The sequence below is a fragment of the Lagenorhynchus albirostris genome, chromosome 12 (assembly GCF_949774975.1).
Source record: "Lagenorhynchus albirostris chromosome 12, mLagAlb1.1, whole genome shotgun sequence".
NCBI classification, from domain to species: domain Eukaryota; kingdom Metazoa; phylum Chordata; class Mammalia; order Artiodactyla; family Delphinidae; genus Lagenorhynchus; species Lagenorhynchus albirostris.
Genome location: NC_083106.1, coordinates 39,442,586 through 39,460,598, shown reverse-complemented (window position 1 = coordinate 39,460,598; position 18,013 = coordinate 39,442,586). Strand labels below are relative to the sequence as shown.

Sequence of the window (18,013 nt, the reverse complement as noted above, 5' to 3'; positions counted from 1 at the left end):
TAAACACCATTTCAAGACATAAAGGCAAAACTAAACAACATACCTGACCGAATGACGAATCACTATCAGAGCAATTGTCTGTGCAGTAACTATTGCTTTTCTCCTTTTGGATTTTTTTCTGCCTTTCTTGACTTTGCATTTCATCTTCTTCAAACTTGTTGATCATAGAATCCACCACTATCATCATGATGTTCTTCAGGGAATGCATCATTTCTTTGTATCTTTAATTCAAAGCAATCTTTGTAAGAGAATGGCTATTAGCACAGATTAAAACATTCAACTAAATTAAACTACCTGATTATTTTTTTTCTTGTAAAGTCCCTTTAACAAACAATTCTAAAGAGAAAAGACAGTTTTTCTGAAAGAATAAATGGCACAACAGAATTCACACAACAGGAAAAAAAAAATTAATAGGGAATCTAAAATGTGTTATTTCCCAAGTTTTTCCATCTGGTTACATGAACTAAGGCAGTAAAATTAAAAGAATCCAAGGCAAGATGTTCCAATGGCATAGATTCCAGTTATTAGTAACAAAGTCAACTATTAATATCAAACTACCAAAACCCAGCCTACTTTACACATCACTTTTATTCCTTTTTTTAATTTCTCTTTCTCTATCCTCCCTTCCTCTATTTTCTTTGCTTCCCTTCTCTCCTGCCTATAATTTATGTGTATAGACATCCATCACCACAATTGAGACCTAAATAAGTATTAAGAGATCAGTGGGTCCTTTCAAACAGAGGCTAGAGAACCCATTGTCAGAGATGTTAAGAAAAGGATTCCTGAAATTAGTAGAAGTTTGAACTGGATAATTTCTAAGATCCCTTTCAGCTCTAGCGGGTCTAAATATACATATATTTTAAAAACTTATAATAAATTTCACCATTTATTAAGTGCAAACTCTCAAGCATCCATACTAACATTAGACTGAGATCCTCCAAACCCTACAAATAGAATTTTAGAGCTAGATGGAAACAAAAATAATCTAGTCTACCCTTTATTTTACAAATGAGGAATATGAGATGTGAACTACTGAAATTTCTATATTTAAAATAAAAAGGCATAAAGATTTAAATAAACATAGTGAATAAAGTACTAAATTTGGAATCAGAAAACCTGGATTAGAAACCTGACTACTTTACATACAAGCTCTGTCATTATAAATAAGTCTATTTTTCCTCAACTATATATGAGATAAAAAGAATACAATCTAGGAGCACTCTTCTATTTACTAGATGGGATGCTGCCCAATTTATAAATTACTGAATAAAGCCATTTAGATCTTCAAATTAAAAGAAAAATACAATCTAGCTGATCTAGTTCACATAGCCATAGCAAGAAATAAATGAGAATATATATCTGAAAGTTCTTTGTAAATATAAAGCATGATAATATGTATGTTTATTGTTTATCATTATAACACTGGAAATACACTAGAAAATAAGCACAGAAACTTCCCTTTCTTTATATTTCTGGTTAATGCATCATATTAACTACATAAATCAGAGAAAGGATACTTCTCTCATAGAAGTAATAAAATCATGCTGGGGGATTTGGCTAAAAATAGTGGACTGAGTTTTTAAAGTTTAAAGAAATTTTTTGGGACTTCCCTGGTGGTCCAGTGGTTAAGACTCCATGCTCCCAATGCAGGGGGGCTCAGGTTCAATCCCTGGTCGGGGAACTAAGATTCCACATACCACAACTACTGAGCTTGCATGCTCTAGAACCCATGCACCGCAACTAGAGAGCCCACGTGCCACAACTACTAAGCCTGCGTGCTCTAGAGCCCACATGCCACAACTAAAGAAGCCCATGCACTGCAACAAAGACCCAGAGCAGCCAAAATAAATTATTTAATTTAAAAAATAAAAACCAAATGAACTTTAAAGAAATTTTAAAATATATTTTAAATTATATATTATATACATTGTTATTAAATATATGTGATTTCTATATGTAATTTAAAACACATTATATATTTAATATTATTTAACAATATATAATTTATATATTATATAACTATAAGTAAATTGAATATAATACATATAGCTGTATATGTACATATTTTTAAAGTCCCAGAAATTATGAGAAAACACAAAAATATTAAAAGAAAATTAGAATAGATTAGGAATGATACACAGGGAAAACACATACAGAAAAGAACCGCTATAGAGGTGAGAAACAGTCCAGGGAAAATTCAAGTTTAAAGTAAAGGGATATAAAGAGCAAGAAGGGTAACACAACATTGTTAATCAACTATAATCCAATATAAAATAAAAAATTTTTTTAAAAAAGCAAGAAGGAATTGAATCCTAATACACTCATTAGACTAACTGGTGAAGTACATATAGGAACAGAGTGAGGAGGCCCCAGGCTCCTCCTCTACACATTCTGAGCACCAAGAAACAGGGAAGTATAATGATGCCCCAGTAGCAATCAATAGCTATCCACCAGAGCTGCTCTCCCCTTCCACAGTAATTGGATTATAGCTGGGAATAGGAGTAAACTACACTCCCCAGACTCCGTTCCAGTTAGGTATAGCCATGTGAAGAACATAAACTCCTGTCCCCTTAAAATTTACAATACAGTGATTTAATAAAGGAATATAAAAGTAAATCTCAGGGGGAAGGGTGGGGGGAAGGGACAGTTAGGCAGTTTGGGATTGACATGTACACACTGCTATATTTACAATGGATAACCAACAAGGATCTACTGTATATACAGCGAACTCTGCTCAATATTATGTAACAACCTAAATGGGAAAAGAATTTGAAAAAGAATAGATACATGTATATGTATAACTGAATCACTCTGCTGTACACCTGAAACTATCACAACATTGTTAATCAACTATACTCCAGTATAAAATAAAAAGTTAAAAAAATGTAAATCTCAATGATTTACAGGATAAGAGTAAGGGTAATTAAAATCCATAGAAAATCTGTAAGTTTCATTTTAGAAATACTTCCTCCAGAAAACATGAATTTCTTGAAACCACAAACATTAATTCTTCTGCAAGAAATATCAGCAAACGAGCTAAAGGTAGATAAAAGAATAATACTTAAAAAAACAAAAAACTAGAGAGTAAGGCCCTGAATATCAAGAGTTAAATAAACTAGAACTCAGTAGCAACTGCAGATTTGAAAAAGCCAAGGATAGAATATGGACACCATTGAGACGATTCCTTCATACTCCAAGAAGTTAAAATAAGAAAAAGCTCTAAGAGGTAGTGAAAAAACCCATACCAATTAACAATGAAAATACACATTGCGAGTACTTCCACTTAATATGTATGAGAATGTATGACAGATGCTACAAATGAGCGTTTCATGTACAAACCTCTATTTAAAAAATAAATATCAAAATGTGTAATTAGGAAAGCAATTTGAAGTATTACAGTAAAAATGTTTTTAATAAATGTACTGTTGACACATTAGCCCTAAGTAGTTTCTAAAGAATCACACACAAAAAAAGAAAGAAAATAATACTCTGTACAACTTAAAATCCTTCATCCATGATTCACAAAGCAGAAGACATTCATTAAGACATTTAAAATCTTTTTGAGGTAATTATTGTTGTATTAATTTTTACACATGAATGAACTAAAACACAAGAAAATTAAATGTCTTACCCAGAGACAAAAAGTAATTTCCTAACAATCCCATGTAAAACTTTGCTTTTAGCATTAAAAAGCTTTCATTTTCTGACTAATGAAGAGTTTTAGTCCCCCTTTTAGAATAAGCTTAATGATACTGTCAGAAATAGACTACTAATTATAATAAAGTAGTCCCTCCTTATCTGTGGTTTCGCTTTCCACAGTTTCAGTCACCCACAGTCAACCGTGGTCTGAAAATATTAAATGAAAAATTCCAGAAATAAACAATTCATAAGATTTAAATTGTCTGCTGTTCTGAGTAGGTGATGAAATCTCGAGCCATCCAGCTGCCCAGCATGTGAATCATCCCTTTATTCAGTCCCGCCTATTAGTCACTTAGCAGCCATCTGGCTTATCAGATCTACTGGTCAAGGTATCCCAGTGATTGTGGTCAAGCCATCCTCATTTTACTTAACAATGGACCCAAATCGCAAAGAGTAGTGATGTTAGCAATTCAGATATTCTCTTACTATGCCTAATTTATAAATTAAACTTTACCATAGTTATGTATGTACAGGAAAACACATAGGATTTAGTACTATCCATGGTTTTAAGTATCCACTGGGGTCTTAGAATGTATCCCCCTGTAGGAAAGCAGGGATACTGTATTATCCAAAGATGGAAGTGGCTCTAGTTTTGTTTTTTCATCAAATCAGTAAATAAGAAATCTTGATCTCCATGGCTTTTAACTTAATATATATTGTGGTTAGAACTTGCTAAATTTATTAATAGCTGCACACTGTCACTTTGTTCATAACATGTTTAAACAATCAGTTGTCACAAGGGGAAAGAGGTCTCATCCAACATCATAAAGAAATGTTTAACAATTTCAAAATAAATCAAATAAAATTTTTAAAATATAATAGGTAATATAAGCTCAGGTATATATTTCAATTTTTCTACTACTTGAAAGAGGGGCTGTATCTCAAGCTTCAGCACCTGCCTTCAAACTGCAATAGGAAGCAACCATGATGGTCCAGCATGGAGAGAAACCAGATTCCAAAGGCACTTAAAAATATCACATAAATCCAAGTCCAGAGTCTAGAATTAACAAAGCAAATGTCATGTGTCCAAATCATCACCAAAAATAAATTTTGGGGGTCCAAATTTTTAAAGTTTTACTGTGCATAAAAATTATGCAAAATTTTTATCAGAATAAAAAATCATTGCAATCTAGCTTCAAAAAGCAATTTTTAACATTAGATAACATTAATATGCTACCTACCCTAAGAATTAGAAACTAAATAAAGCTACACTAATAAGTATGAATTAAGAGGAAAATAGAAATTTATGCTCTCTACTTGCCCATTCTGCCCTTTATAGCCCTAAAGAGTCTTCTGTTATGTTACATTTCATGCGGGGCAAGAGGGGATGGGGGGGAGAACCAGACCTTCAATCATCAATCATATGCCAGTGTTGAAAGACAATTAAAGTGAGAAATACCTAAGTAGCTGAGTTTAAACATGAGAAGGAAATTTCAAATCTTCTTTCATCTCAATTACTGCTCTGTATTAAACTGTTTTCTGAGTGAGAGTCAGGCATTTTGTCATGCTATCTCACTGCTCAAGAACTCAGAGTGGCTGAGACCTAAAAAGAGTGAAGAAGCATTAGGAACAAGATAAGGATGTCCCCTCTCCCCATTGATTTTCAACATCCTACTGGAAGTCCTATTTAATGCAATAAGACAAGAAAAGGAAATAAAAGGCAAACAGATTAGGAAGGAAGAATAAACTGTTCGCAGAAGACATAATCATCTATGCAGAAAATCTGAAAGAATTAACCAAAAAACTCCTAGGACAACTAAGTGATTATAGCAAGGTTGCAGGATACAAGGTTAATATACGGAAGTCAATCACTCTCCCACATACCAGCAATGGACAAGTGGAATTTGGAATTAAAAACATAATACCATTTATATCAGCACCCCCCAAAATTAAACACTTAGGTATAAATCTAACAAATATATACAAGATTTATATAAGGAAAACTATAAAACTCTATTGAAAGAAATTAAAGAAGAACTAAATAAACAGAGAGACAGTCCATGTTCAAGGATTAAGAAGACTCAATTCTTCTCAACTTGATCTACAGATTCAACACAATCTAAATCAAAATCCCAGGAAGCATTTTGTAGATATCAACAAAATTATTCTAAAGTTTATATGGAGAGACAAAAAACCCAGAATACCCAGCACACTACTGCAGGAGAAGAACAAAGTTAGAGGACTGACACTACCCAACTTCAAGACTTACTATAAACCTACAGTAATCAAGACAGTGTGGTATCGGCCAAAGAAAAGACAAATAGATCTGTGCAACAGAATAGAGAGCCCAGAAATACCCTTAAATATAGTCAACTGATCTTTGACAAAGAAGCAAAGGCAATATAATAGAACAAAGATAGTGTTTTCAACAAATGGTGCTGGAAAAACTGGACATCAACATGCAAAAAAAATGAATCTATATATGTACCTTATACCTGCACAAAAATTAACTCAGACTGGATCACAGACCTTAATATAAAATGCAAAACTATATACCTACTAGAAAATAACATAGGAGAAAATGTAGACGACCTTGGATTTGGCATGACACGAAAGATACTTCATTAAGATTAAAAATTTCTGATCTGCAAAAGACACTGTTAAGAGAATGAAAAGACAAGCCACGGACTAGGAGAAAATATTTGCAAAAGACATACCTGACAAAGGACTGTTATCCAAAACATACAAAAACTCTTAAAACTCAACAATAAGAAAACAACATGATTAAAAAATGACCCAAAGTTCTTAACAGATAACCTCACCGAAGAAGATAAACAGATGACAAATAAGCATATGAAAAGATGCTCCACATCATATGTCATTAGGCAAATGCAAACTAAAACAATAATGATATACCATTACACACCTATTAGAATAGCCAAAATCTGGAATACTGACAACATCAAATTCTGACAAGTAAGTGGAACAAGAACTTTCAAATATTGTTGATGAAAATGCAAAATGGTACAGCCACTTTGGAAGACAACTGGGCAATTTCTTACAAAACTAAACACAATCTTACAATGTGACCCAATCATGCTCCTAAAACCCCGCACACGATGTTTATAGCAGCTGTATTCATAACTGCCAAAACTTGGAAGCAAGCAAGATGTCTGATACATTCAAACAATCGAATTTATTCAGGGCTAGAAAGAAATGAACTATCAAGCCATGAAAAGTTTCCATGGAAGAAACTTATATGTTTTTTTAATTGAAGTGTAGTTGATTTACAGTGTTTCAGGTGTACAACAAAGTGATTCAGTTATACATATATATGTACATATATATATATTCTTTTTCAGATTCTTTTCCACTATAGGTTATTACAAGACATTGAATATAATTCCCTGTGCTACTTAAATGCATTTTATTAAGTAAAAGAACCCAATCTGAAATGCTACATACTGTATAGTATGTATGACATATGTCCATACTGTATGACATTCTGGAAAAGGCAAAACTATGGAGACAGTAAAAAGATCAGTGATTGCCAGGGGTAGGGAGGGGGAAGGATGAACAAGCAGAGCACAGAGGATTTTAGGGCAGTGAAACTACTCTATATGATATTATAATGGTGAAAACATGTCATTATAAATTTGTCCAAAACCACAGAATGCACAACGCCAAGAGTAAGCTATAATGTAAACTATGGATTCTGGGTAATAAAGATGTGTCAATGTAGGTTCCTTAATTGAAACAAATGTCCCATAAGCTGTGTAGTGCAGCCCCTCCCCCCCCCAAAAAAAATTTGTACTACTCTGGTGCAGAATGTTGATAATGGGGAAGTCTATATATGTGTAGTAGCAGGAGGTATATGGGAAATCTCTGTACCTTCTGCTCAGTTTTGCTGTGAGCCAAAAATTGCTCTAAAAATAAAGTCTATTTTAAAAAAGTGAAAAGTGAAGGAGTAAGTCACACAAATATTTAGGGAAAGGACATTCTAGGTAGCAGAAGCAACATAAATACAAAGAGCCCTGAGGGAGGACTTTGCTTGGCTTGTTTGAGAAAAAACAAGACCAGTGTGGCTGGAGCAGTGGAAGAGGGAAAATGATAAGAAATCAGATAGGAGAGGCTCATGGTGGGCCTTGTAGGCGACAGAAGAAACTCTGGATTTTATTTTGAATGAGATGAGAAGCCTTCAGAGAGTGTTGCGTGGAAGAGTGGCATGATCTGAATCACTGGTTTAAAGAATCATTCTGGCTGCTATGAGGTGAAAAGACTGTAGGGGACATGGGTTAAGGGTGCTTTCAAGGAACGCTGTTGAGAGAAAAATTACTTTAAAATATTACTGTGGGCATACTCACTCTTTAGATTCCTGAGTTCTTTTAGTAACATGCTGTACCACTGTGTCATAGCCAAATTCCTCACCCTGATTCTGATCAGATGTCCATTTTTCTATTTCTTCTTCAATCATAGACCCCAAAGTATTACATATATACTGTCTAAGGTATTTCACAAATTCATAGCTGAAACAAACATTTAAAAAATAAATGCAGTAAATATCATGAACTCACTTATCAACCATACCCAGAAAAAATGTTAGCACAGAAAGATTTGTAACATATAATCAGATTTCTTACCTTAAACCAGGATTAAATTAGTCATTCATCCCAAATCATATAGCTAATCTAGAATTTTGTTGTTTTTTTCTGAGACACTTGGAAAAGATCACATTTAAAGATGATGACAGTAGACAGCAAATTTCGGGACCAGCACAAACTTTAGGGGGTTAGGAGTCTTTTCACACTTCTTTTTTATGCTCATATCTTTTACGTGTGATGCTTAATGGTAGGGAAAGCAGTTGTTAAAGATTTTCACAATTGTTCAAGCTGATGAAGAAAACCACACTAGATAACAGTAATTATAAAAGAATAAATAGGAAAAGGTTAAGCTCCAATCGTCAAGAGTTTTTTGTACATTTGTAAATTGTGTTCATTTTGAACTGACCTAAATTCCACCTAATCAGCTTTTGTCTGACTATGTTCACAAGAAGTCGCTCAGACAATTCAATACATTGGACCTTCTTCTTCATACTGTTAGGTTGATGCTAACATTAAAATCCATTTGCAAACTCAGACAATAAGCAAATATGAGAGGGTAAGAGTTCCAAAAGTGGATAATTATATTATGAAACATGTTTACTGAAAATAAAGAGCAACGATTATAATTAATATCACGATTTAGAAAGGTTTAAAAAGTTTTTGTGGTCTCTTAAATGACAAAGATAATTTAGGACGGGCCATTTTTGTAAATGCCACTATGTTCAAGACTTGTAGTTTGAATATATCACTGTATAAGAGCCTTGCATATATGCAGTACAGGAGATCAAGGAGAGCCTGAATAATTTTCTTCACATAATTATAAGTCCATCATGGTATCCAGCATACAGTCTTCAGTTTAATATTTATTAAATGATTGTATGTCCTCTAAAGAACAGCCACCTTTTACCCAGGTAGCCAAAGGATCTCATTTTCAATTTTAACTGCTTTTGATTTGGATTTCCTGCCCTGCCCATTTCTCCTCAACTCTGAACCCACTGCTGCTTCCTGGAATCTCCATGGCTGCTTCAGTAATGTAAGTGGCAGGCCTGCCATAGACGATGCAGGCTCCAAAAGTCAAGCAGAGATACTTGACATGAAACCATGTAGTATTATAGAAAAGGTACAGGCTCAGAGTCAAAACGGCCTGAAGGTCAGCTCCAGCTCTACCACTCTAGCTGGAGTGGCCTGGGACAAGTCTGTTTTTCCATCTGTAACTTGGAAATGATCATGTCTGCTTCATTCCACTATTTTAAATTCAGGAGGCAATAGACAAGAAACTTAATTATTATAAACAACAAAATTAAGAAGGATATTCTCTACTCTGACAGTGTCAACTTCAGACTCAACACAAACAGGTGATTCCTTTAGTTCTTTCATCAGCCAAAATGTCTCCCCAGAATCTAGACCTATACAGGCATACCTCGTTTTATTGCACTTTATTGTGCTTCACAGATATTGGGAGTTTTTAACAAACCGAAGGTTTGTGCCAACCTTGAATCAGAGCAAGTCTATCAGCACCAACAGCATTTACTCACTTTGTGTCTCTGTGTCGCATTTTGGTAATTCTCACAATATTTCAAACTTTTTCATTATTATTATATTTGTTACAGTAATCTGTGATCAGTGATCTTTGATGTTACTACTACAACTTACTGAAGGCTCAGATGACGGTTAGCATGTTTAGCAATCAAGAATTTCTTAATTACGGTATGTACTTTTTTTTACATAATGTTATTGCACACTTAATAGATTACAGTATGGTGTAAACATAGCTGTTATATGCACTAGGAAACCCCCCAAAAAATCATGTGACTCGCTTTATTGTAATATTTGCTTCATTGCAGTGGTCTGGAACCAAACACGCAATATCTCCGAGGTATGCCTATATATTAACTACCTACTGGACAAGGCTACTTTATGTTTTTTTCACCGTATCAATCAGCACAGTCAATACCAAATTTATCATCCTACCCATCCGCTCACAAACCACGTTCTCTTCTGACATATATCTTTGTTAATGGTACCATCCTTCAATCAGATACCTGTGTATAGCCTCAAACAATCTTCTCTATTACACCTCAGATCTAATTAGTTACCAAGCTCTGTAATTCTGTAAATTCTTCCTGCACAACTTCTCTTTCCTTTCCCACTGCCATCAGACTAATGTTCACATCTTCATAACTTTAGCTAAACAATTGCAAGGGCTCTCTTAGGTCATCCTATAAATCAGTGGTTCTTAAAGTATAACATGGGGCTTCCCTGGTGGCACAGTGGTTATGAATAAGCCTACCAATTCAGGGGACACGGGTTTGAGCCCTGGTCCGGGAAGATCCCATATGCGGTGAAGCAACTAAGCCCATGCGCCACAACTAACTGAGCTTGCGCTCTAGAGCCCATAAGCCACAACTACTGAGCCCACATGCCACAACAAGTGAAGCCTGCGCGCCTAGAGCCTGTGCTCCACAACAAGAGAAGCCACCACAATGAGAAGCCGCACACTGCAACGAAGAGTAGCCCCCGCTCACCGCAACTAGAGAGAGCCCTCGTGCAGCAACGAAGACCCAACGCAGCCAAAAATAAATTAATTAATTTTTTTAAAAAGTATAACATGGATAAGAATCACCTGAAGGGCTTATTAAAACACAGATTGCTGGGCCCCACTCTCAGAGGTCCAATTCAGGTATACTGTGGGCCCAAGAATTTGCATTTCTAACAAGTTCCCAGGTGATGCTGACGCTGATGCCAATGCTGCTGGTCCTAGTACCATAACCTGAGAAGCACTGATCTAGATACAGATTCTGTATTCAGATAGCTTTTAAACTAGCCTAAGTGTCTTACAACTCTGATCAGCAGATTCCTACAATGCTGTGTTAGTTTCTGGTGTACTGCAAAATGATTCAGTAATACATATACATGTATATTCTCTTCCATAATCTTTTCCATTAGAGTTTATATATTATAATTTATTAGATCCATCCATTTTAAATGTTGACTTTTTTGTTTAGGGTATTTCTAAACCAAATCTTTGCATATTTTATACAAAATGGTGAAAACTTACACAGCCAAGATATCATAAAGGTATCACTGCTTTCTTTGAAATGACTTTGAAAATGAAAAGGATCCAGATAACCCTTTCAGCCCAGTGTGATCTCACAGCCAGTCTCTTACTACTGGGAAAGAGAAGAGAACAGTGAATGTGGAAGAAAGTGAAGAGAGAGACGAAAAGTCCCTAAAAATAATTCTGATCCTCTTCACAATCCTGCCCAAGGCTAGTCAATCAGACACATCAGTTTTCTTTGGCATCTCTGAGATATTCAGTGAGAAATGGAAGGTGGGGCAAGCCTGAGTTATTTCCCTGAAATTGAAAGAAGAGCCTTTCTGAGGATGAATCCCACCATCAACACCTACTATGGAATGGCAGTATTACCCTAGTCCCTTACTTTCATCAGCCTTATCTCTGTGCCACAAATCAGACAATTAGGAGAAACGAATATTTAACTGAGAAATATAACTCTTGTGTTTGCTTTGTTTAAACCCCAATCTGTAAGTAACAAAAATGATATTTTCATAACAAAGGCAGTAAGAAAGTATAATGCAAGCCCATTAACAAAATGTATTCAAGAAAGTTAAGACAATATCATTCTAAAATAAAAGACATATTTTTAAAATCCCCACTATTTAGCATCAGATGTAAATAACAAATATGCTGGGAACATTTTTAAATCTGTTCTTTGGGAACTTAAGTAACCACACACTTTTTTTTTAATGACATCACTTTGACCTATGACCACAATAACATCTCCCTGAAGACCCCATTCAAAATGCTTTAAAGTTTTGGTTCATTTGCCAAGTTAAATTAACCCAAGGACCCCAAGTCTGAATCTTGCCTTAATGGGTTACTGCTCTTTTCAAATGAATCTTTTAAGAAAAAAGATCTCTTGAGAGGTCAGGTCCTCTATCATGGGAGGACTACCAGGCCGCCTATGACCTTAGGATGCTCTACTGACTCACTGATCATTGGAAAACTCTGAGAGTCTCCAATCCCAAATTAGTGAAAATAGTATTTCTTCAAGTGGGCCCTTCTACTCCGTGGGTAAGAGTAATCCACGTCTTCAAATTCCCATCCGATAATTCATTTTGTGTTGGTTCTTTTACCATCTGAATTCATGGCAATACCCAAAAAAATCCTAGAAGTAAAATACACAGCAATGTGTCTGATCATTCTTCTTTACTTCTGACAAATATGAAATTTTTCACATTTACACAGGAAAATTTTATTAAGTTAAGTAAAAGAACATTCACTGTTTTCCATTCTTCTTTCCTCACCTTTATTACCTAGGAAAATTTAAGGATTTTTTTCCCATGATGAACTTCTGACATGTTCAAATGTTGATATCAAAATATACAGAGATTACTATTACAGTATAAGGACATAAAAAATCTAATACAAGTTTGTTTGAGGAAATCATCCTCTTAGCTATTTAAAAAAGAACTTTTTCAATAATATACAGAAAAATTATCAGTAATATGTTTTAAAAAGATAACTTATTAAGTTATGAATTATAATGCTGATATTTGGAATCCTTAAAATGGATTATATTTCAGGATTATAGGACTTATTATATGATAAACTTAACTTTATATTAGTGTATAAAATGCTATGTTAAAAAAAAAGAATGAGTATTTTATACTACCTACAATCTTTTAGACCAAAGAATAAGTCTCTGAATCATGATAAACAGTTACTAAATGCATTCATTAATTATGGAAGCATACATATAATTCTTAGCGATTTCTTCTATGCAGGGATAACACTTTACATAATGGATGTTTTCTTGAAGTTAAACATACTAAAGTTCACTAATATACTAGAGTTCACTAATTAAACATACTAGAGAGTTCACTAATTTAGAAAGTCACTGGTAGATTCTTCTGTAAAAAAAAAAAAAAAATCCCAATTCAATAAATACAATTGTGCTCCTTCTGTATCAAACCAAAAATATATCAGATTAGAGGGCTACAAAGAAGAGCCTCTGCATTAGAGACTGTTACAATCATTAGGGTTGCTAAGTATTTATATACTTAGCAATCCTAATGATATATATATATATATATATATGTATATAGCAATTCTCATTGAAATGCAAGTAAGTATTTTCTAGCTCAACCCTGGCTGCATATTAGAATCACCTAGAGAGTTTTTCCAAAAATACTAAGGCCCAGTCTCTACCACTCCCCCTCTGCCAAGCCCCCCAGGAAATTTGGATTCACTTATGGTTAAAGTTCATCATCAGTGTTTTTTTAAACAAACTCCAATCAATCCTAGTGTAACCAAGACTGAAAACCAGGGCTGTTTTTTTTTTTTAAAGGAAGCCAGTCTAAGTGTAAGAATTTATACAATACACAGGCACATAATGAAAGCACTGTCTTCTTCCCTACCTCTCACCCCTCCTGCAAGCCTCAAATCCTAGCTGCCACTTTCAAAGAAAAGAAAGAAAGCTTGGATCTTTTAGAGAAAGTGTACAGTTTAGGGTAAAAAAAATAAATAAAAGAGGCTATGGAAAGCAGAGATAGGTTAGGGCAGCTGCACTGTGGGGCAAATCCCCAGATAGGGCAAATCCCCAGATAGGGCCATTCTGCCTACACTATGGTTTCTCTCCAAATGACTGCTTTCTTCCCCCACTTTATTATACTACCTGAAATTCCATCATTCATGGACTCAATTGTTTTAACAACCAGCTTCTTACAAAAATGCCAATAGCCTAGAGATACCAGTTTCCCCTATAAAACTATTTAATAAGATTATTTTTCTTGCTATTATACCAGGACAACATCGGGTGGATTTAAAGAACCAATGTTCTGATAGTGGAGATGGGATGACAGATAATTCTGGTGTATGAAACACTTCGGGAAGCAACATATACCTAAGTGACTCAAGAACATTTAGCGTTCAAGGAGAGTTAGGTCAGTGAATAGAAAGACAAATGAAAATATGAGTACCTGGACTGACAGTTAGGATCTCATCAAACTCTGAGACTGTAAGATACTATGAAAATACCAAACACAAGCATCTCCTCCTCTTTCCTCCTTCATAAGGAGTTCCTTCCTCCTAAGACACAGATCTCAGGCTAGTGCAGCTAACACATGAATTTTATTATCTATATTTTTAAGACTAAAAATTACTCAAACTACTTTTAGAATTATAAATCTTACTTTTAAGACTACAAACTTTTATAATTTGAATGTGTCTGGGATTTTTTAGGTAGGCCACAAGTAAATCTCTTTATTAAATAGTAAATATTAACTATGCAATTAATCGGCAGGCCTTTAATCTATCTAATAAACTGTTGAAGAAGAGTTAAAATTAACACAATAGTCATTACACTGCTGAAAGGAACCAGAATGATCCAACTTTAACTTGAAAAGCATTTAAAAATTGACACAGCTAAAGCAATATTTATAGGCAAATGTGTAGTCTTAAATGTTTACATTAAAAAAAGAAGAAAAGCTGCAAATAAGTGAGTTAAACATTCATCACAAATTTTAAAAAGTGTCCCAGGAAGGGAAAAAAGAAGAGCAGAAATTTTAAAAACCATAAAATAAATACATAATAGAAAGGAAAATTGAAGTTAATAGCTAGTTCTTTGAAGACTAATAAAATTAGTCTAGATAAACCTCTAGCAGAACAGATGGAGAACAAAGGAGGAAAGGCATAAATTTAAAAAAAGAATAAAAAGGGGACAATTATAGATACTGGAAATATTTAAAAAGTAATAGGATATTAACAAAAATCTTTATACAAATAAATTTGAAAATCTAGATTAAATGGACAAATTCCCAGAATATGATCCTAGCAAAAACTCAATAATCTGAAAATATTTTAAACAAGTATTTACATGTGAAATAAAAACCAGAAATTAAACCCCAAATTTAATGCTTGATGTGGATTTGTTTGAGGTAAATAAGTATTACCTGAGTATAATAAACATTAACAACCAAAACTGAATTTGAGAAAGTTACAGTTTTTCTGTATTCCTCTGTTTAAGTAATAAATCAATAGCTAACCAATAAAAGCTGGTCTCTGGTATCTCCAAAATAAAGAATATTATCATGCAATATCAGCTCTTAATAGTGGACTTAATGAATAAACAGGAAAATCATGGAAATACAAAAGAAAGCATATGTATAACCAGAAATACTAATTAACAAAAAAATTCCGTCCACACCTCTTAAAACTCCCTTGAGAATCTGGTGAAAACTGTAATGCTCTCCCCATAAAACTGCAAGTAAACACAAACTTTTGTACAGAATATTAAAGGGTTCAAGGATTCCCCTGATGCCCACATATGAAGCAGGTAGGAATTCCAGATAAGAACTTCAGGGCATGCAAAAGTCAGTAAAGATAGCATAACAAGAAAATTGTTAAATGTCATCTTCTATGAGATCAAAATGAAAGGCAAACACGTAATTAAAAATATCATTACTGGGGCTTCCCTGGTGGCGCAGTGGTTGAGAATCCGCCTGCCGATGCAGGGGACACGGCTTCATGCCCCGCAACGGGAGAGGCCACAACAGTGAAAGGGCCGCGTACCGCAAAAAAAAAAAAACATTACTACTAATAATAAATTGAGGCACCTGGAGGTAAACTTTTCGATGGAGAGGCTTAATTTAAATTACACATGACTCAAATCAAAAGAAAAACACACGTCTCTAGGGAAACATAGCCTTCAAGATTTACCTCAAATGGTAAATGTTCCTATCTTCCTACGGTAAAACTTCCTATCTACTGCTCCCAAACCCAGAGCACTCTGTACTTCTATAGCACTTATACTCCTGACATGTATCACAGGCATTTGAGTATGCACCTTATCCCTCTGTAGGAACTTAAGCTATTCCATAGGAAGTTAATCTCTCTGGAGTGTTCCTGTCGTGCTCAAAATGCATAATTGGTGCAGCCACTGAAAGATCAGATCAGCAAAGCAACAGGGATCTTGGGAACTCAATGCTTTTGAGGTATAGTGACAGAAAGCCCTTGGGATGATAGAATTATTCTCAAATGAACAAGAATAATTTACAACTAATGTTACTATGTTGCCCAGGAGAAAAAAAATAATAATTAGGATATGTCGGTTGTGTCAGTAAAAACACAGAGGAAGCATAAGGTTTGGAAAACGAGAATATAACATAAATTCGGTATCTGATTAAATAAAGGAAATCATGAACCTCCAACTTGACAACAATCAAGTGAACATTCTTTTTTTTTTTTTTCCTTTTTTTGCGGTACGCGGGCCTCTCACTGCTGTGGCCTCTCCCGTTGCGGAGCACAGGCTCCGGACGCGCAGGCTCAGCGGCCATGGCTCACGGGCCTAGCCGCTCCGAGGCATGTGGGATCTTCCCGGACCGGGGCACGAACCCGTGTCCCCTGCATCGAGCAGGCGGACTCTCAACCACTGCGCCACCGAGGAGGCCCCAAGTGAACATTCTTTACCCAACTACATTTTGATCTTTTCTGGATCAGCTGGTTTGTTTGCTTAAGAAATCAAAAGGAATTTTACTTGTGAAAATTTTCATCAGTTTCCTCCAGATGTAAGAGGATCTCCTCGGCGCACTCCAGGGAGGGAGCCCCCGTGATTTTCTCCTTCACGCTCTGGAACAACTGCCTCAGCATCGCCTGCAGCATCACTTCGACCTCGCCAGAGACATGCGCCATCCTGTCAGAATCAAACGCCCATGCCCTTTGCTGAGGCTCGCAGCAAATGCCGCGCCCTGCGCAAGCGCGTCCCCACCCAGCCCCCACCGGCGCACAGCGCCGTTCCCCGGGAGACCGCGGCAGGCGCTTAGGGGCGGGCCCTCGGCTGCCGGCGCGTCGTCCAGAAAAACAAGTTACCTTGCGTTGGGGAAACAAGAATCCTCGAGGTCCCGCCTTTGGAACTCGTCGCTGCCGCCCTTCCGGGCCAAGAGGATTCAAGCTGCACCGACTAAGAGCAAAAAAGAGATCCCAAAGCCTCTGCGGGTGGACTTGACGGCGGGACGTCACCGCTACGCGTGACGTCCGCACGTTGACGTGACTTTCCAGATGGGAGGGAGGGCCGCTTGACAACCTGCCCGGGCTCCTAGAGGAAGTTTCAGGTGCGCTCGCTGAAAGGGCTGTAGGTGGGAGGAAGAAAAGGGTAGGAGGAGAAAGGGGTCAATAAAAGAAAGATAATAGAAGTGAAACTGAAAGCAGCTTGAAAAGTTTTAATTGCGTGAATGGTATTGAAGTGTTGCAATGATCTTTCCTTCAAACAGCTAACACCTATTGACTCCTACCCTTAACCAAGCACCTTGCTAGGAGCTGTGAAGAAGAGGACGCTGTCACATTCTAACAAACAAGAAGTCAGCGATTACAACACAGTGCAATTAAGTGTTACGATAGAGAAATGCGCCAGGTAGGTGCTGTGGAAACCTAGAATCACCTTTTAACCCAAAAGAAGAGTCAAGGAAAGAAGTGAAGAGAAAACAAACTGAACGTGCAAAGGGTAGGGACCTGAGAGAGTGTAGCATATTCCGGTACTTGAATTTTGAGAATTAGAAAGAGGAGGAGAGGGGTCTAGAGAAGTAAATGGACCACATCGGAAAGGGTCATATTTGGCACTTTTAAGGGATTAGAGGTTTGTCTTGAAAGTAGTAGAACACAATGGGATTCCAGAACTAAATCGTGAGATATCATATATAAAGATCACTCTGCAGGAAGTTGCAATGGATAATCATGGTCCTTCATACAGTTTCCAATC

The 18,013-nt window shown here is 35.9% G+C and overlaps 1 protein-coding gene across 1 annotated transcript in view; it reads right to left on the bottom strand.

Moving 5' to 3' along the window:
* TBC1D32 (TBC1 domain family member 32) overlaps positions 1 to 17,263 on the bottom strand; it is a 183,208-nt gene extending 165,945 nt beyond the window's left edge. The window contains exons 1-4 of the mRNA XM_060167378.1: positions 17,128 to 17,263; positions 16,796 to 16,951; positions 8,004 to 8,165; positions 44 to 221 (exon numbers count right to left, since the gene is read on the bottom strand). Of these exons, the coding sequence (XP_060023361.1) occupies positions 44 to 221; positions 8,004 to 8,165; positions 16,796 to 16,950 (495 nt within the window). The 5' untranslated portion in view covers position 16,951; positions 17,128 to 17,263. The remainder of the gene's footprint in view (positions 1 to 43; positions 222 to 8,003; positions 8,166 to 16,795; positions 16,952 to 17,127) is intronic.
* Between the last annotated feature and the right edge of the window lie 750 nt (positions 17,264 to 18,013).